We start from the raw sequence: 21049 nt of genomic DNA on the forward strand, positions 1-21049 counted from the left end.
ATTGTAAAAAATGTTTGTGCCTTTTATGATATCAGTGCACAAGTACAAAGCGGACCAATCAAAATCCCTAATGAGGTTATTAAGCTTCGCAAACTCGGCTTTACGAAAGCAGCGGACACGTTCGGGCAGCCTACTCGACCGATCCAATACAGTTGGTCCTATATCTAGCGACACCTCGAAAGTAGGGTGGTAGGCGTCTTCAGGTATAGTGAGCGGAGGGGCTCGGGTTAACAACACTATGGTCGGATCCTGTTGAACTTGGACTGTGAAGTGTTCCGACGTGAAGTAAGAGTCCACTGCAATTAGAACCCCCCCTTCCCGTCGAGACGAACGGTCCTTTCTAAAAGTTGTGTACCGACCTGCCAAAACCTCGGAACTAAGAATTTCCGGCTTTAACCAGGTTTCAGTAAACACTATTACGTGGGAAGCAAATGCAACACTATCCCGGAAAAGAATGCTGAGCTTACTACGCAAGCCTCTTACATTCTGATAGGTTACTAAAAGAGAAGTTAGTTTTTTGGAAAGGTGGAAGCAAGACGGGAAGTTGAGGAAGAGGAAGTTGAGGTTGAGGGTGGCACACTGGAAAGATTTGGAAGGGATATGGGGGGCCTATTCTTCTTCTTAGCCTTAAACTCCTTCACCACCAAATGCTCCGGCCAAAATTTGGCGGAGCAAATGGTGTCAAATTGAGTTGGGGAGATGCTTATCTTAAACGAGGCTATCTCCCTGGCATAAGAGAAGTTTAATTTCTCCACCTTTAAACCCACGGCTTTTATTTTGCTTTGAATAAAAGCAATTACATCATTAGATGTGAGGTCAGGGGCCAGCCGTGAAACAAAAACTTGTCGTTTTGGTGGGACTCCCACCAGTGGTTTAGTCACCACAGGCCTAGTACCTGTGGTGGCAATATCCGGAGGTCCGGAACGTCTATTTACTGGTGGGATCGGGATAGACGGGACAACTAGCGAACTTGCGGACACCACGGACACGGACGCTGCAGACTACCTGGCTGCACATTCTCCGAGGCGATGAATTCGGCTACCGAATCTGCATCGCCAGCAGCTGTCGTTGCCCTTGGAGTGGCAAACGAGATCAACTGCTGCACACTTGGAGTGGTCGGAGTCAGTTTTTCGGCGGCGCACGGCTGAGTGACGGTTGGCAATTGCAGATCCCGCGGAGTGACCTTTTTGCGCCTCGGAGACTCATTCAGCAGTTTTAAACCGCTAAACTGAGCCTCCATGGCTAGGAGCCGATCGTATTGGTTTTTAAAACCAACGGTCAGCTCCTTAAAGCCACTCCGCGTCTGCCTCATAAAAGCTACCATGTCTTTCTCCACCGCACGGCATGCCTCGCAACTGTAGTGCAAACTACGCTGTCGCAGAGCCAGCAGGGGATAATCGGCTGATCGTGGGTGATCTGCTTATTGCATGATTTTTTGGCACATACAACAGAAAACTCCATAATAAAAAATTTGAACAAAATTAAAATCAAATAATATTTAAAAACAACATATGAGGAGAGGGAACAGTTGCATCAACAGCTTATGAGAGAGAGAGAGCTACTGAACAGAAAGTTACGAGAGCGAGAGAGAAAGAACAGTTATTTAAGTTTAGGTGATAGGGAGAGAGTGATAACACAACAAAAGCTACCAGACGAGAGCGGACTGCAATGCAATGTAATGCGTACTCACTCACTGCAACAACACAAACACGACAAGCCGACGCCGAAAAATAAAAAGATAAATAATGTTTTAACACAAATCAAAAGGTATGCACTCGCGGAATAGAATAGGTTTCCAGATTGTTGGCTGGTTAGGAAGTTAATTAAAGTTTATTTAGGAAAACACCGGATGTTTATTCAAAACAAAAGGAAAAAATGCGGAGCGCAAAAAAAAAACGCGTCTGATCACTACGAAAGAGAATGAACGATTTTTGTCAGGATTCCAGTAACTTCTTGGATAAGGGCTCTAGGGACTTCTCTATATCCTCCGCGGATTTCACTGAGCCTGGATTCGCGAGCCTCGAAGTAACAGTCTTTTTAAACTTTACCCAGTTTGTGTTTCGGGGGTTTCTATAGACTGTTATCTTCGAAGAGTGTTTGAATTCGCACTTGAACTGAATGTACTTATGGTCTGAGAAGGATGGTCTTTCGAGGACTCTCCAGTCAGATACCAAGGTACTCTTTCCCGTGACAAGAGTTAGGTCTAGCACGTTTGACGAGTTGGGACCTACGAAGGTGTGTTCCTCCCCCTCGTTTGCTAAGTTAGTGGATAGTATTAAGTTTAGTAGTGAATCACCTCTATCATTAATGTCGGTGCTTCCCCACACATTGTGATGGGCGTCTGCGCCAATGAGCAGTTTGAGAGAGATTGATTTGATTTTTTGAGCCGGCTTCTGTCACCAGTCTCCTAAGTTTTTCCGGTGGTGCGGGCCTGTCGTGAGCCATGTAGCAGGAAGCTGCCATAAGGCGCTTTTCCTCACTCTCCAGTATCACTCCTGTAAGGTCGTCCGTGCTGTAATTATATAAAATATTAGCATGGATTCCCTTCCGTACGAGCACGGTGGTTCTGTTCCTGCTTACCGATGTTGAGTAGAGAAGGTTGTAAGGACTTTATTCCGGCCACAGAATTGCCTGACGCAGTCCACGGCTCCATGGCAATGAGGAGCTCCGCCGACGCTATGTTGCTTTTGTGTAGGTTGAGCTAAAGCACCCTTAGTGTCATGGGTGGCTAACTCAACCTCACTCGACGACTGATTATAATTGTCAGGTCACCGTCCTCCTCTTCCTCCGAGTCGTCCAGCGCAAGACCCTGGGCGGCCTCCACTATGGTCTCCAGACCTAGGTCTTTCTCGACCTCGCCTGCCTGAAGGTTGTGCGCATCTTTATCTTCGGGATGGCGCTTTTTCAGCAGTAGGTAGACGCTACCTACGCCCCCCGCCATCTTCTCGAGCTTGGGATACCTTGCCTCCTTTCTGATCTTTAGGATCAAATGCTGGCCCTCCTCGTTGGGTAATGGGTTACCAACATGTAGTGCCCTCCAGTCTGCCGTTGGCACGTCTGGATTCTGCCTCTGCAGCAGCTTCAGCGCTCGCTCTCCTTAGACAGCAATGGGAAGAGCACCTTCGCCATTGGAATATAAATTATTAATTGAAACTTCCGTTTCATTAATTTTTGTTTTTGTTTATATTATCCGATCACAATAGATATACCAAGTTATCTATTAAAAATACAGCCTGTTTAGCTCGTATTTTTCCATTTACGCCATTTCACCATAATATTGAAAATATCTTTTTGGACTCTTGGTCCAACCCACATGATATCATTTAAACTTTTATTGTTTGTGGTTTTTAGCTGAAGCATCGAAAACCACCCTCAGTTTTGTCGTGAGACTGGAATCTCTTATGACTCCTTGATGGGGCAAATAATATTTCCCATCTTCTTTGGACTCTACCTATTTCCTAAGTTTTGTATTCATGCATAAACTTTATGTAATTTTCTTTTAATTTGGTCTTATTGCTGAGCTTTCTTTCTAAACTTTATAATCGTGCCATAGCTTGTGGTTCTGACTCTCCCAGATCCTTTTTAAATGGTATTTTAGCCACATACCTGCCATTCTCATCTCTTGTTGTTTCCGAGAAATGCTTCGCGCAAACATCTTCTTCTACGTCATTCTTACTGTTTTCCTTAGCAACAGTTGGCATCCTTATTTTCCTTTCTAACCTTTGGATTACATTGCTGGTAAAATGACCAGCTTTAAGATAAGATAACATCTTACTTTAATTTGTTTCTTAATAAGGCTTACAACAAATTTGAGATATGAGACTAAGCTGATGAATTCTGCTTCAGCTGCCGCTGAAGTCGCTTTTGCTGATACCGCTGCTGCTAGTGTTGCCTCTGCCTATGTCGATGCTGCTGGTGTCGATACTGCTGATGTCGCTGCAGCTATTGTCGGTGGCACAGTAGGCACACACAAGCTGTTTTTTTTTTTTTTTTTCACAGTCACAGTTATTTTACCACTTCTATCGTTTTTTTTTTAATTGTTGGCCTTTAAGAGCTTTTGGATGTTTCGGATTATATATTTTTCTTTCGATGTTCCGGCCTCGAAAACGCCAACGTCACGAAAATTTGTATTTTTCAATTAATATAGATATACATCTTTCGTTATCTATTAAAATACAGCCTGTCCAGCTCGTATTTGTCCAAAATATTAATTGAAACTTCCGTTTCATTAATTTTTTTATTTTTTTGTATTCTCCGATCACAATAGATATACCCAGTTATCTATTCAAAATACAGCCAGTTTAGCTCGTATTTTTTCAAATTATTAATGAAACTTATGTTTCATTAATTTATTTTATACTCTGTTCCTTCCTACATGTGGGAAATCTGAATTTTTATTTTGCTACCTTTAGCTATCAGTAAACTGGACACTTTCTCAGTCTCAAAGGAGCTGGTTTAACTCCGTGCTCTTACCACAGGGGAGAAACAACGTAGAGTCTCGAAGGACCAAAATGTTAAGACCCTAAAAGAAAATTTGCGAGTTGAGTTGTAAATTCAAACTAAATTGTATTCTTCAAATCAGAGCCTTATATGTGATTTGACAATGAGGTAGGAGGTACAATTTTGTATTCTATTATTATAGTTAGACCTAGGCAAAGGATACATTTTACTGCGGGTGTCTACTTTAGTGCATGCTTACATTTGTGTTATTTTAGGACTGCATTGGTTAAGTGTGTTCCCCACTTGTCTTTTGTTTTATTATTTTTTAATGGGTTACAGATCTTTTTTACTTTATGTGATTTCTTTTCAGATCAGTTTTGTGGATACAGGAGTGAATGTGTATAACAATATGTTTATGTTTGAACAATTGCTATTATTTACTCTTTCTTTCTACTCTACTTCTTTATGCTAAGCTTATACATATCCAGAAAATCATGAAGTCCAAACCCGTAAATTTTAAATTATTAAATAATAGTTAATATATATAAATGGAATATTAAATCTGTTTCTTTTGCCCTAAGTAGAGCTTGAGGAAGTCCGATGATTAAATAGAGAAACGCTTGATTAGGGTTGTGCTGTCGGTGTCAATGTGTAGGTGTGCGTAGGAAGCTGGGTTGCATAAACCGTCTACAGTTTCGACGTCGCAACTAGACCTTGAACCAGTTGGACTGCGGAGTGGGTGTCCTACGGTGCGCAAAGGAGAGTCTGAAGACACGGCGACAGGCTCTGATGATTGGGATTGTATTGGAAGGAGCACAGGCTCCTTGTGAGATAGGGTTCACTTACTCTGTGCGGGGGTTACATTCCAGGTACTTAGGTACTTGCCAGCAATAAAGTATATAGTTTATTTCTTGATCCCTTTCGGTGGGTTCGAGTTTACAAGTGCTATTGTCTATTCTTAGTTGCTGAAAAAACCAGCAGTGGACAAAAAGTCGACCCCTACGCAGCCGGACGACCAGTTGAACACCAATATAGAGGGAGGGTTCGTAAAAAACCCCGCCCAGGCGTGTCGACGATGCGGAAGTGACCGGGAAATCAATTCCCAGATCGAGGTGGAGCTGGCCTTCGGGAACAAGGTAGTTCCAACCACGCTTCTTGTGTTGTCAGGAGTGATTGATGCGCTTGTCCTGGAATGGAATTTCATCACCGCGGTCGGAGCACTTGTGACTTGTGACTTGGGCACAGGGTTGCAATCTCTGCGAAAGGCCCCCGGTCCTTGCGTCCACTGAAGAATCCTCAAAACCAGCGTCCGGCATAGCCGGTCGAGGAATTCCTGGCGAAGGAGTTGGGGGAGTTCGCCCATCGTGATGTTCAAGATGAAGACGGGAAATCCGTCAAAGATACGTATCCTATGCTAAGGATCGACTATATTTTCGATGAGCTCAGGGAGGCACAGTTCATCAGTTTGGACTTGAAGGAATGCTACTGGCAAATACCATTACCGGCAAGGGAATGTTCCAATGGAAGTGATGCAGTTTGGACTTCAACTTTTCTTCAGCCAGCTTCCAAAGAGCCCCGGACCAAGTGATAGGCCCAGAGATGATACGGCTTGCATTCGCATACCAGTTTGACATCATCTTCATAGGCCGGACAAAGGAGGAACACCAAAAAAACTGAAGGAGATGTTTCGACGACTGAAGAACGCCAACTTGCGTTGGAACATTGACAAATGCGCATTTTCCAGAAAAGAATTGGGGGTCATATTTGGGTCATCTGGTGACTGAGGAGGGCCTCTGTACCGACCCCGGTAGCCGCCATTGCAGAGCTACAGCCCCCAGCTAACGTCAGGACCAGTACCTGGGCGTGGCGTCCTGGTACAGACGTTTTGTGAATGGGTTCGCCCCCTTATTTCAGCCTCTCAGCGCCTTGCTGAAGAAGAAGGCAAACTGGGACTGGACGGCCGTACTGGCGTGCCATAGGCGGAACGTTGCCTGAGCGTAATCGAAGAGGAGGAGGAAAACCGGAAGGAGAGGAACACAGACTGTGGGCGGCTAGGTAAAGTCAAGGAGAAGATGAAGGCTGATCCGATGAAGTAGACCGGCTACGTGGAGCAGTCAGGCCAGGTGTATCGGCATATCCCACACCGGGCCGGAGACGAAGAGGTGGCAAGCTCGGGTCCCAGTCCCGGGCATTGGGGACAGCTACAAACGTCGGGAAAGGCAGGACAAAGCGGATGCCGCCCGTGCGCAGTCTACCGGGTGGGGAGTCGAATGATCCCTGGATCCGAGTCGCTGCACGTGTGTGACATCCGCGTCCAAGCCAATCCGGAGACAGGAGGAGCTGGGCCCAAGGGGCAGCCCGATGTTGGGCCGCACGGGCGCAAGGTCAGAGGACCTGTTGATCACGACCTTGGAGATCGGTCTGCGTCCTGAACTGGTACCAAAGGACGGGCTAGAAGAGAAGGCAAGGTGAGATAAGGAACCCTAAAACTCGGGAGGCTTACCAGATTCAAGGCGATACCAAACAACACGACCTCGAGCAGCATGGGGATGTCCGCCAGACCTGGAAATTATAAGTGGACGTTAAAATAGCAAAATAAGAACAAAAGGAAAGCTAACAAAGCCCCGGGGCACCCTAGGGCTAACGCTGCGAGAGGCGCGGATAATTTTCAAACGGTAACGAACAAGAGAGCCAACTGGAGGGCAAGGGAGAGCAGTCCAAGAGGCCCATGTAGAGCACCGTTACGTGGAACGGTGAGAATCGGCACGAGCCCTTTTAAGGCGGGGACACCACGAGATCAGTTCTTTTTGAAAAAAAAACGTGAGTGAGAAAGGTAAAATGCAGCAACATCTAATCAGATACTTGACCGAACAACGAAAGTTGATGCGAAGTGGGTTTTATGCTGCCGATACCCAAAGTCGGCGACAGGCATACCGGCTTGAGCGCGAAGGGAGAAGGGCGCGAAGAAATGGGTCCACAGAGCTGCAGCTTCTGGCCTCACCGCATGTGTCCACCGCGGGATCAATGGGACCAACGATGTCTTCGGTGGTATCCCCGGGGTGCAGCGGGGCGGAGAGCGACCTCGAGTTGGTGAGTTGGGTGCCGGCCCCGACGAAGAAACGCGCGAGGGAGGTGAAAGGCGAGAGCCGTCCGCCGGTACGACACCACCAAGCGCGATAACCCCACTCCACCAAGCGGGAGGAGCCCCACTCCAGCAAGCGCGAGGAGCCCCGCGCCGGCAAACGCGAGGAGCCCCACGACAGCAAGCGCGAGGATCCCAGCACCGTCAGGCGCAAGGAGCGCTGGGAGCGCCACAAACGGCCGCCAACCAACGGCGAAAACCTGCCCGAGACGGAAATCCAAAGGAGAGTGCCCAAAGAAGAGGCCGGCTGGAGAAAGCCGGAAGGGGACGCGGAGGGAGGAGCCCAGAGAGGGGCGGCCATCGAAACGGGCATCCACGCGCTAGAAGGGGCCGGCCGAGAAGGAGAAGCGGTCGGCCACGCGGTCAACGCGCCCGGCCGAGAAGGAGAAATCGTCGGAGCGCACAAGGGGGAGATTGGCAACGCGGCAGGTGGGACAAGAAGACCAGCGGCCAGCCGAACCGCAGGAGGGGCGGCCTAGATCAAAAACGCAGGCCGAAAGCGGAATTGAGGAGCCGCTGCCGGCAGAAAACGTGACCGAGGAGCCGAGGAGCTGTGGCAGCCGCCCCCACGACACGCCGAGAGCGAAGAGGAGGAGCTACAGCCGCAGTCCAGCGTCGGCCACCGTTAGATCATGGTCGCCGGCTGACAGAGGAAGCCTCAGTCGAGCCGGCAGGCCGAGGGTAGCAACAGCAGGAGCACGAGCCACAGGGAGCCGCTCTCGGGCCTTTTGTGTCGCAGGAGGTGCGCTCCGCGGTGCGAGACGGCATGCTGTGGCACCTTTAAACGCTGCACATATCGTCGATCTCCGGGTCAGCGCTGCGGAAGCCCGTGGCGGAGGAGATGCGCCAGCAACGAGCGGGACCCGAGGCGTAGAGGATGGCCAGTGGAGTCGGAAGTCTTAGCGGTCGCACCCAAGGCCGGGGTGGCCCCCGTAGACGCGTCCGAGGAGACGACAACGACGGAGGCACCTATGCCAACAACGACGAAAGAGGCGGCGGCAGAAACCGCTGCTTTTCTACTCCGAATGGAAGAGAGCGAAGCGGACGTAGCCCTATTCCAGGAACTTTGGATAGTGGGAGACAATTGAGTATGTCGTAATTGACAAGAAGCTTAACTGGAACCTGATTGTCAAAGATGGACTAAGATGGGACATGAACCCAAGTATAGTCCAATAGATATATGTAGCAATAGTTAGACCAATATTACTTTACGGAGTTACGGTGTGGTGGCCGGCCCTATCAAAAAGGACGATCACCAGAAAACTGGGCAAAGTTCAGCGAACCGCCGCCCTATACATCAGTGGAGCTCTTCGCCCAGCCCAAGTAATGCGCTAAGCGCCATCCTATGCTTTCAGAGCCCTGACCTCGCAGGAAAGGAACGGGCAGTAGTAGCAGAAATACGTCTAAGAGACTCAAATCAATGGGTGCCACAGCGCATAGGTCACTCTGCCATATTAAACAATAGCAATATCGCCCCGGCAAACATCTTTACGGATGGATCGAAGACGACGACGGAGTCGTAGTCGGCTCCCAGATCATTGCAGCGTCTTCCAAGCGGAAGTATCAGAAATCAGGGAGGCTCTGAATTGCCTACAAGAGGTTGACGTTACGGCAACCCAGCTAAAAATGTATAGCGACAGCCAGGCTCGAACTCGGCCACCGTGGCAGACTGCCGCAAATATCTCCACAATATGGCTCAGCAATTTGCTATTACCCTGATATGGGTCCCGGGCCACCAGGACATTGAGGGCTACTGTATAGTGGACGAGTTGGCCAGATCTGGCACTACAATCCCCATTCTCCAAGATAAGGAGGATACTTTTATGCCAATGGCCACCTTTAAGCTTATTATAAAAGTGCCACTTGGGCTCGGCCTTTTTAAATGACATTTCGAAGATGTCAAAACAATGTCCCAGGAAGATCGCTAACTTTGTGAGAGCATCTGGATGGGATAATTGCTGACAGGATGTCTCACAAGGCAGGAATGAAAAGATCCTAAGCGGTATCGCAACGGGCCGAGCCTGGCCTAGGTGCGCCGGGCTCCGAGCGTGCCGGGCAGTCGGCGCAGCATAACCTAACCTATGTACATACAGTGGGATTAAAACTTTTATTTTTTGATGCGCCATTCAGAATGCACGAGCGTCGATCTACATACTTTTACATTTCTGGCTAATATATTTAGGTTATTATAATAAAATGGGGTTGCCGTACTAACTAATAGGAATTATCCTACCACAATATTTGTACATTTATTTTATCATACCTTCATACATTTGCATAACTATCATATCTTGTCCGGTAGGTTGCTTGATGCTTGTCAAACAAAATGTTTATACCCGATACTCAAAGATTATAGGAGAATATTAGGTTTGTGCAGAAAGTGTATGGGTGCAACACCCAGACGTAAGCGTTTCCGACCCTATAAAGTGTAGGGTGTGATGTGGTGTGAAAATATAAAAAAATTGACAGATGTAAATAAAATATGTAAAGAGAAATGAAAAATTTTGTTCGCAAAAAAATCAGTTCGTCCCATTTTGTCCCATAAATCATAAGCTCACATATATGTATGTATACTGATTGAGAATCGGGTATTAATGTAGAGTCGCGGCCGTAGCTACGAATCACAACGTTCCCACTCGTTTTTGTCTATGTTCGTTGAATAATGTGACGGTAGTGCTCTGATACCGTAGAGCTCTCCACTTTCCGTTTTGTCTATCTTCCTGTCTCTCTCACAGCTGAGAGTTTGAATTAATTTAGTTTATGCTTTTAGTGCTGTATTTGTTTTACTATTCTTCGCACATGTGTGTGTAGGCATTGCAAATATGGACACACACACAGTAAAAAGAAGCTGCTTCCTGCTGCATGCTTGACAAATATCAGCATCGTTCTGTGTTTAAATCAAAAATAAACATTTTACCGAACAGAAATTTACCGCACTCTCTCTCTCTCTCTCTCTCTCTCTCTGCTACGCGCTTCCACTGATTTGTATAATTCACTTCTATCAACTGCACCGACGAAGCTCATAAATAATCGGATTTGCACAAACTTGCAACAGAAAATAAAAAACATTGGCATCGACCCAACTTTTTCTGATAGGATTGGGGCTCAAAAAAAAAAATTTATTTTGTGTTATTCCTGAGTTTTTAAAATCGAACCATTCATGTTGACTTTGAAATCTATATATTTCGCAGGCGGTTAGCTTGAGCTTCAAAGTCTTGAGAACCGATTGTTAGCAGGAATGCTGTTCTCGGTTCGTAACTGGGCAGTTATATAATACTAGGTGTAGCATATACAAAAATAAGTGGCGGCGAATATTTCAACGGCATTGCACAGTGGTATTGCACACTAAATCAGCCAAATCGAGCTGATTCGGCGGATCGAAATGGATTACTTTCAAAATAAAAACGTTTGCGTCAAAATGATAATTTTTCTGGCTTATTGAACCCATAAGGTACGAAATTACTAGCTCTTACTTAAGAGCTTAACAAAAATTTCTTTAGATGAGACAATTCAATTATTTTTCTGATGATAGCTTAATACGATATTACTAAGGCAACTGAATTGGCTGAACAACCTGTAATACAAATCTTTCCTAATTCCTCTTCAAATGACTCGATTTGAATGGGAATATCTGCTCTAACAAACAACAATTATCTGGCTTAATACTTTTTAGGATAAAAGTTTTAGCTTGTTTTTGTTATCATCCTGTTTTTGTTATAGAATTCCTTCAAACCCTTCGGTACTAGCGTAACAATGCAATTCTGTTTTCTTAGTCGGACTATATAGGGCTAGAACTGGTGCTGAGGCCAGTCTCTCACAGAGATAATTAAATATTGTCACACATTTGTCATCTAGCTCAAAATTTCCCAATAGTTTTGCAACCCGGAATAAATCTCCTGAAGTAAGAAAAGAGTCCTAAGCATTTTTGCATATCTGCGGAATTATTTGGCTTCGGGAGGTGCTTGATTGTCGTGATTATTTGGCTTAATTCCATCCTTGCTTAATGTGAATCCCAAAAATGCATTACAAGTGTAACAAAACAGACACTTGCTCAACTTGATTTCTAACCTTTATTCTGCTAGGAGGTGTAATACTTTACATAAGACAACAAAGTGTTCTTCTATAGTTTTGGTTCCGATTGGATCCATGTGTACAACTACATTTCCCTTTTTTTTTAATGGGCCGAGTATATTGTTCACAAATCGAGACCGAATGGCATGCTTAGATATTCGTATTGTCTGTTTGGTGTCACAAAAGATATAAATTGAATTGAATTCTCTGCCACCTTCACCTGGTGGAAACTACTCTTCAGATCCTGAAGGGAGAAATACTTATTGCAATGGGCAATGGCAATGGGTACCCATCTCTTACTGTTATCTAATTTAATTGTCTATAATCAACGCACAGCCTTTTCTCACCTGATTTTTTTGTTCACTAGTACAATTGCGGAAGTATAAGGGGAATCACTCGGTCTGATATGGCCTTCAGCGAGAAATTCTTCAATAAGTTTGTCAACTACTCTTTTGTAATGATATGAAAGCTTTCTTGGTGTTGGATATCTTGGGGCTTGTGACATAATTTTTATCTTCATTACATACTTATTGTTGAGTCCAGGAACGTGAGTGTTCGTAGTGGGGCGGATCGCAGCTCAACTCTCCCACACCGCAATTGCGGTAGCCGTCATACGAAATGAAAACCGTTATGTTTAGTGGTATATATATAATTATGTGTGTGTATTTGGTTGGACGGTCGCGCGGTAGATCGGCCGTCTGAAGCGGGGGTGAAATCGTAACTGCTTAACTCTATGCCTTATGGTGCTTTTTCTGCCGTGAGCGCCGTGTGGATCGTGGATTGTGGATCCGAGCGCCCCTCCGAGCGCGCGAGAGCGAGTTGGGACCGGGGCGCACGGAGTTGGCAAAGTGCGCGGAAATTGTTTACGGCTGGCCTGAACAGTGAGAATTGCGGATAAAACACAATCGCTTATCTTCATAGGTACTTAGGCGTTGGTTGCGTTTTATTTCCTATTTGCAAAAGGAGGTTAATACATTTTATTCTTATATGTAGGTAATATATCTACGCACGCTTTGTCTTTTCTCCCCGCTCTTTCTTCGACTGCTCAAACTAATGTGACCTTCTTTTCTTTTCATAGTGTGGCCATTTTTCTTTTCTCTTTTTTCTTTATGTATCTGTGGGTATCTGTGCCCTTGCTTAAAACTAAGTATATATAAGCTAATTTTTCTCGACAACATCCCCACCACCGTGAATCAAACACGCTCGTGATTCACAATATGTCTAGCTTTGCCAGCATACAGGTTGGGCGGTGTAGAACTCCAGTCGTCGTCTTTACAGTGGCTGAGCGAACCTGTCCGTCGCGTCCAGGCGTGACTGCTAGAATAACTCCCTTTTTCCATTGAGATCGATGAAGGTTCTTATCACAGATAAGAACAATGTCCATTTCAGCGAGTGGTGGCACTGGGTGATGCCACTTTGTCCGTCTGCATAGGTCTGGTAGGTACTCATTGAGCCACTTGTTCCAAAATGAGTGGGAGATCTGCTGAGCGATGCGCCATTCCTTTCGAGTTGGCTGGTACTTCTCCTCTTGTGGATGTGGTGTCTGGCTAGAATTGGGAGAACCTAAAAGGTCCCACTCTGTTCGCCTTTGCCATATTGACTGCAGAAGCAGTTTAGCCATCAGGGAATATTCGGCTAGAATTCCAAATGGGTCAAACACAGACATAACCACTCGCAATACTTCTCGCTTAGACGGTATTTTTGATTCTGAAAAGATTGATGCGTCAATTTTGTTAAACGAAAGTGAGAACCCGAATTCGTCGCCGCGTGTACACCAGTACATTCCCAGGACCTTTTGATAATGCGAAGATTCATCCCTATCAAGAGTTATGGGTTCAGCTACTTGTTCGTTACCAAAAACCTTGTTGAAGAATTTCGAATTGGACACAAACTTTCTCACTTCGAAGCCTCCCTTTTTGTGAATGTCAACTATCTCCTTCACGACTCTCACAGCCGATTCTTCGGATGAAAAACAATGCACCAAATCGTCCACATAATGGTTTTTAATAATGGCATTCACCGCATCTGGATACGATTCCTTAAATTCAAGTGCGTTTCTATTTTTCACATATTGAGCAGAGGCCGGTGAACATTTGGCTCCAAATGTCCGTTAAGGATTGATACCCGTCGGGGCCAGTCATGAGCATGGAGTTTAACGACACTCCATCGACTTCTGCAGCCGCGTCGAAAACAATTCTCAACTTGCCGGGCTTGTTAGGATTTAAGACCCCAAAATGAGGCAGGAACCATTCTTTTTTCTTGTCCACTTCCAGTTCATTGCTTGTGATATGCCGAATGTATGACTTTTCTTCGTATGCTTCCATCAGGTCGCAGTATTTTTTGTGGTACTCTGGATCATGTATAAATTTTCTTTCCAAGGACAATTGTCTCTTTATTGCCATTTTCTTGCTGTCAGGCAAGACGACGTCATCCACTTTCCATAGTAATCCCGTTTCAAAACGGTCACCAATACGTTTTGTCGTGGTTGATAGCAATCGGTTCGATCTCTCAGTTTCTCGACCTTCTACGTGGTTCTTCACAATCCGCACATCCATTTCCGAATTCGTGATGTAGTCTCGCACCAACTGTTCAATGTGCTCGTCATTGTGTTTAACCAGATGTACGGCCTTTACATTACTCATGGGTCCTGATTCTCCGTGACATTTTCCATACGCAACCCATCCCACATTGGTTAATGCAATGGCTGGCCCAACGTATCCCATAGATCTCATTTGCTTTGGAGCTATCAAATGTAGGTTATCTAGTCCGATTAGTATTTCAGGTCTAGCATTTCTATAGCCTTTCACAGGAATACTCTTTATGTGTGGGTATTGCGAACTTAGCTCAGACATCTTTACGGATTGCTTCGACAGCCGTAAATCCTTAATAGTCCTTACTCCGTTTAGTGCATAGACCTTGCCTCCACGTTCATCAGATATTCCATTATTAAATCGGCTGACCAATTCCGTTGATGTCTTTTCTCCAAACCATTGCAATGTCAGACTTTCTTTGGGTCCATGTAATCCTAGCTCGTCTGCCAGGCTTTCATTTATAAGGGTTACTGAAGAACCTTCATCCAAAAAGGCGTGGCACCTCACTATTTTATTTTTAGCATGAAGATTAACAGGCAATATCTTAAACAAAATCATTGAGCTAGCCTCATGCGTTGCTGTTCCTGTGAACTTTACTTCCTCGCCTGGTTGATTAACTGATTCTGCATGGAGCAAACGGTGAATGCGTTTGGCACATCCATCAAGTCCACATTGGTGATGTCGTCTACATTTTTGACTACGATGGCCGTACTTTAGGCAATTGAAGCATAATTTTCTTTCCCTTACATGCTGCCATTTTTTTTCAAGTTCTAACTGGGCAAATGAGTTACAGTTTTCCAAGTCGTGTTTCCCATTGCAGGCGGAGCACGCCTTCATGGTTACAAGTCCGATGTCGTTTGCATGGAATAGTCTCGACTTTTCCTTCTTTGGCTTGAACGTCGCCTGATCGTCAACCAATCCTGCGTCTTGCACTTCTTCGGCCAATCCCTGAAGCCATAGACTTAAATGACGGATCGATTTTTCATCTCCTAGTTGCTTGGAATGGCGTCCCCACTCCAGTCTCTGTTGCACTGGCAACTTTAAGATTAACTCCTCCATTAATGTTGGGTTTTTTAACTGCTGATGTGCGTTAGCTGCTTCTAAGAATGAAGCCAAGTTTTGTACCTTCATTTTGAACTCTACTAATTGTTCCAATCTCCCTTCGCGAATGCTCGGAAATTCTCTAACGCGACTAATCTGGCTTTTTACGAGTTTCTCCGGTCTACCAAAATTTTGTTTAAGGGTCTCTAAAATATTTGAAACGTTAGAACTGTGAATAAGCAAACATTCAACGGTCTCCCTAGCCTTGCCCTTTATTGCCTTTTGTAGGCGTAACAAATTTTGCCTGTCACTGTATCCGTACTCTGCAGTGGTCATAGTGAAAGCTTCGTTGAACATTGGCCACTCTTCGGGAGCACCATTAAACTCCGGTAGATCGTACAATTTTCTTTGCGTTTCCTGAGAAGGAACCGGTTGCCTTGGTGATGAGACTGCGTCTGATATCACTGAGGGCTCAGCCGTGGTTGATTATGGTCCTGGCTCGCCAGTTGTCCTTCCACTAATACCAAGGGATCGCAGAAGTTTATTAGTTTTTTCCATTTGAATTTGATTCATCCGCAGAACTTCCATTTGGAACTGCTGCATTTGCATTGCATTGGCCCGCTGACCTTCTTGCATTTGGCGCCACATCTCCATCATAACGTTAACAACGCCATGTGATTGGGCTTCTTTTGATGTGCCGGCCCCGGCCCCTCCATATTTGAGGCTTCACCTTGCGCGGATTCTCTTTCCACTTTTCCCATCTCAACGTTGTCCTCGTCCATTTCATCCGTTGCCCTTAATTTGCTCATTGCTCTGGTAATCATCACCCGCAGACTAACCTTTCCCCAAATCAACAATCAAATTGGCACTTACCAAACAAACCACAATCCAGAAATTTTCACTCGATTTCATCAGCCAACTGCGCACTCAAGCCTCTAGTGGCTGGCCCGCAAGAACTTCGTTGGTTAGAGCGAGATGGCAGTATGTGCACGATCTCGCATACATACATATAAATGTGCGCTTTTTTCAGCTGCCTGACGTGCGCACCCACGTTGGCCTTCGTGTTCTGCAATGTTTATTATCCACCCACGAGCGAGATGACCGTCTCCTTGTGGGTTCCGTCGCTTCTCCAATGTCCAGTATACTTCAGTGCTTGCACCACGAGTCTCTGCCCGTCTTCATACAAACTCCAAGAACTCTAGCGTCATTGGCTTCCAAGAAGCGAAATAAAAGATGTTGAGTCCAGGAACGTGAGAATTGCGGATAAAACACAATCGCTTATCTTCATAGGTACTTAGGCGTTGGTTGCGTTTTATTTCCTATTTGCAAAAGGAGGTGAATACATTTTATTCTTATATGTAGGTAATATATCTACGCACGCTTCGTCTTTTCTCCCCGCTCTTTCTTCGACTGCTCAAACTAATGTGACCTTCTTGTCTTTTCATAGTGCCGTCCATTTTTCTTCTCTCTTTTTTCTTTATGTATCTGTGGGTATCTGTGCCCTTGCTTAAAACTAAGTATATATAAGCTAATTTTTCTCGACAACATCCCCACCACCGTGAATCAAACACGCTCGTGATTCACAATATGTCTAGCTTTGCCAGCATACAGGTTGGGCGGACTGAGCGAACCTGTCCGTCGCGTCCAGGCGTGACTGCTAGAATAACTCCCTTTTTCCATTGAGATCGATGAAGGTTCTTATCACAGATAAGAACAATGTCCATTTCAGCGAGTGGTGGCACTGGGTGATGCCACTTTGTCCGTCTGCATAGGTCTGGTAGGTACTCATTGAGCCACTTGTTCCAAAATGAGTGGGAGATCTGCTAAGCGATGCGCCATTCCTTTCGAGTTGGCTGGTACTTCTCCTCTTGTGGATGTGGTGTCTGGCTAGAATTGGGAGAACCTAAAAGAAAGTGATTAGGGGTTATCGGATCGTCTGTGGGGTTATCCAGAGCAATGTGTGTAAGCGGTCTGGAATTTACTATGTTTTCAGCGTTACACATTAGGCTATACAGTATGTCTTCTTTCAGGTTTTTGTCATGCAGCGCGTGTCCTATGGCCCTCTTCACACTGCGTACCAATCTTTCCCAGCACCCACCTGCATGGGGGTTTAGCGGGCAATTAAACAGCCATTCGATCTGCTTGGTTGACAACTCGTTCGCTATTCTAATGTGATCGAGGTCCTGTAATTCTCTTTTCAATTCACGCTCAGCTCCCACCAAATTGGTACCATTGTCAGATCGGATTCTTACTGGTCTTCCACGCCGCGCCATGAAGTTATGCAATACTCGAAGACACGTATCTGTTGTCAGGTCCCTGGCAATTTCCAAATGAATTGCTCTTATTGTAAGGCATGTAAATATGCATATCCAGCGTTTCTCGGTACTCCTTCCTCTTTTTTCGACTGCTCAATAAGCTGACTCTCTCGCATCGCAAAATATGTGTAGTTCAATTGGTTCCCCAAAGAACTCTTCAGCGTTACATTGGGGTATCCTCATCTTGCATGCTTGGCTTAGGCTGCGCAACCAACATTTCCATTGCTTTATATCGTCGCCCTCAACTGGCTGGTCCCACTCTGTTCGCCTTTGCCATATTGACTGCAGAAGCAGTTTAGCCATCAGGGAATATTCGGCTAGAATTCCAAATGGGTCAAACACAGACATAACCACTCGCAATACTTCTCGCTTAGACGGTATTCTTGATTCTGAAAAGATTGATGCGTCAATTTTGTTAAACGAAAGTGAGAACCCGAATTCGTCGCTGCGTGTACACCAGTACATTCCCAGGACCTTTTGATAATGCGAAGATTCATCCCTATCAAGAGTTATGGGTTCAGCTACTTGTTCGTTACCAAAAACCTTGTTGAAGAATTTCGAATTGGACACAAACTTTCTCAGTTCGAAGCCTCCCTTTTTGTGAATGTGAACTATCTCCTTCACGACTCTCACAGCCGATTCTTCGGATGAAAAACAATGCACCAAATCGTCCACATAATGGTTTTTAATAATGGCATTCACCGCATCTGGATACGATTCCTTAAATTCAAGTGCGTTTCTATTTTTCACATATTGAGCAGAGACCGGTGAACATTTGGCTCCAAAGGTCATGACCTGCATTTCATACTCCTTCATCTCGTCGCCTGGATTCTTCCTCCATAGTATGCGTTGGGCACATCGATCCTCCTTTCGTATTATGACTTGGTGGAACATTTCTGCTATGTCAGCACAGACTTCAATCGGTTTCTGTCTGAACCTCATAAGAATGTCCGTTAAGGATTGATACCCGTCGGGGCCAGTCATGAGCATGGAGTTTAACGACACTCCATCGACTTCTGCAGCCGCGTCGAAAACAATTCTCAACTTGCCGGGCTTGTTAGGATTTAAGACCCCAAAATGAGGCAGGAACCATTCTTTTTTCTTGTCCACTTCCAGTTCATTGCTTGTGATATGCCGAATGTATGACTTTTCTTCGTATGCTTCCATCAGGTCGCAGTATTTTTTGTGGTACTCTGGATCATGTATAAATTTTCTTTCCAAGGACAATTGTCTCTTTATTGCCATTTTCTTGCTGTCAGGCAAGACGACGTCATCCACTTTCCATAGTAATCCCGTTTCAAAACGGTCACCAATACGTTTTGTCGTGGTTGATAGCAATCGGTTCGATCTCTCAGTTTCTCGACCTTCTACGTGGTTCTTCACAATCCGCACATCCATTTCCGAATTCGTGATGTAGTCTCGCACCAACTGTTCAATGTGCTCGTCATTGTGTTTAACCAGATGTACGGCCTTTACATTACTCATGGGTCCTGATTCTCCGTGACATTTTCCATACGCAACCCATCCCACATTGGTTAATGCAATGGCTGGCCCAACGTATCCCATAGATCTCATTTGCTTTGGAGCTATCAAATGTAGGTTATCTAGTCCGATTAGTATTTCAGGTCTAGCATTTCTATAGCCTTTCACAGGAATACTCTTTATGTGTGGGTATTGCGAACTTAGCTCAGACATCTTTACGGATTGCTTCGACAGCCGTAAATCCTTAATAGTCCTTACTCCGTTTAGTGCATAGACCTTGCCTCCACGTTCATCAGATATTCCATTATTAAATCGGCTGACCAATTCCGTTGATGTCTTTTCTCCAAACCATTGCAATGTCAGACTTTCTTTGGGTCCATGTAATCCTAGCTCGTCTGCCAGGCTTTCATTTATAAGCGTTACTGAAGAACCTTCATCCAAAAAGGCGTGGCACCTCACTATTTTATTTTTAGCATGAAGATTAACAGGCAATATCTTAAACAAAATCATTGAGCTAGCCTCATGCGTTGCTGTTCCTGTGAACTTTACTTCCTCGCCTGGTTGATTAACTGATTCTGCATGGAGCAAACGGTGAATGCGTTTGGCACATCCATCAAGTCCACATTGGTGATGTCGTCTACATTTTTGACTACGATGGCCGTACTTTAGGCAATTGAAGCATAATTTTCTTTCCCTTACATGCTGCCATTTTTTTTCAAGTTCTAACTGGGCAAATGAGTTACAGTTTTCCAAGTCGTGTTTCCCATTGCAGGCGGAGCACGCCTTCATGGTTACAAGTCCGATGTCGTTTGCATGGAATAGTCTCGACTTTTCCTTCTTTGGTTTGAACGTCGCCTGATCGTCAACCAATCCTGCGTCTTGCACTTCTTCGGCCAATCCCTGAGGCCATAGACTTAAATGACGGATCGATTTTTCATCTCCTAGTTGCTTGGAATGGCGTGCCCACTCCAGTCTCTGGTGCACTGGCAACTTTAAGATTAACTCCTCCATTAATGTTGGGTTTTTTAACTGCTGATGTGCGTTAGCTGCTTCTAAGAATGAAGCCAAGTTTTGTACCTTCATTTTGAACTCTACTAATTGTTCCAATCTCCCTTCGCGAATGCTCGGAAATTCTCTAACGCGACTAATCTGGCTTTTTACGAGTTTCTCCGGTCTACCAAAATTTTGTTTAAGGGTCTCTAAAATATTTGAAACGTTAGAACTGTGAATAAGCAAACATTCAACGGTCTCCCTAGCCTTGCCCTTTATTGCCTTTTGTAGGCGTAACAAATTTTGCCTGTCACTGTATCCGTACTCTGCAGTGGTCATAGTGAAAGCTTCGTTGAACATTGGCCACTCTTCGGGAGCACCATTAAACTCCGGTAGATCGTACAATTTTCTTTGCGTTTCCTGAGAAGGAACCGGTTGCCTTGGTGATGAGACTGCGTCTGATATCACTGAGGGCTCAGCCGTGGTTGATTATGGTCCTGGCTCGCCAGTTGTCCTTCCACTAATACCAAGGGATCGCAGAAGTTTATTAGTTTTTTCCATTTGAATTTGATTCATCCGCAGAACTTCCATTTGGAACTGCTGCATTTGCATTGCATTGGCCCGCTGACCTTCTTGCATTTGGCGCCACATCTCCATCATAACGTTAACAACGCCATGTGATTGGGCTTCTTTTGATGTGCCGGCCCCGGCCCCTCCATATTTGAGGCTTCACCTTGCGCGGATTCTCTTTCCACTTTTCCCATCTCAACGTTGTCCTCGTCCATTTCATCCGTTGCCCTTAATTTGCTCATTGCTCTGGTAATCATCACCCGCAGACTAACCTTTCCCCAAATCAACAATCAAATTGGCACTTACCAAACAAACCACAATCCAGAAATTTTCACTTGATTTCATCAGCCAACTGCGCACTCAAGCCTCTAGTGGCTGGCCCGCAAGAACTTCGTTGGTTAGAGCGA

The 21049-nt window shown here is 45.3% G+C and overlaps 1 protein-coding gene across 2 annotated transcripts; it reads right to left on the bottom strand.

Moving 5' to 3' along the window:
• Positions 1 to 12876: 12876 nt before the first annotated feature.
• LOC117187283 lies at positions 12877 to 20972 on the bottom strand. Of its 2 annotated transcripts, none has more exons than XM_033389643.1 (2): positions 17189 to 20972; positions 12877 to 13216 (listed from the first exon to the last, which is right to left on the bottom strand). In XM_033389643.1, exon 1 carries the CDS (start codon positions 20430 to 20432, stop codon positions 17694 to 17696), a length of 2739 nt encoding a protein of 912 aa, XP_033245534.1. In that variant the 5' UTR covers positions 20433 to 20972; the 3' UTR covers positions 12877 to 13216; positions 17189 to 17693. The 2 variants fall into 2 exon arrangements, with proteins under 2 accessions (XP_033245534.1, XP_033245529.1); XM_033389638.1 differs by having other exon boundaries at positions 12877 to 12944; positions 16917 to 20972.
• Between the last annotated feature and the right edge of the window lie 77 nt (positions 20973 to 21049).

Source organism: Drosophila miranda, chromosome XL, assembly GCF_003369915.1.
Source record: "Drosophila miranda strain MSH22 chromosome XL, D.miranda_PacBio2.1, whole genome shotgun sequence".
NCBI classification, from domain to species: domain Eukaryota; kingdom Metazoa; phylum Arthropoda; class Insecta; order Diptera; family Drosophilidae; genus Drosophila; species Drosophila miranda.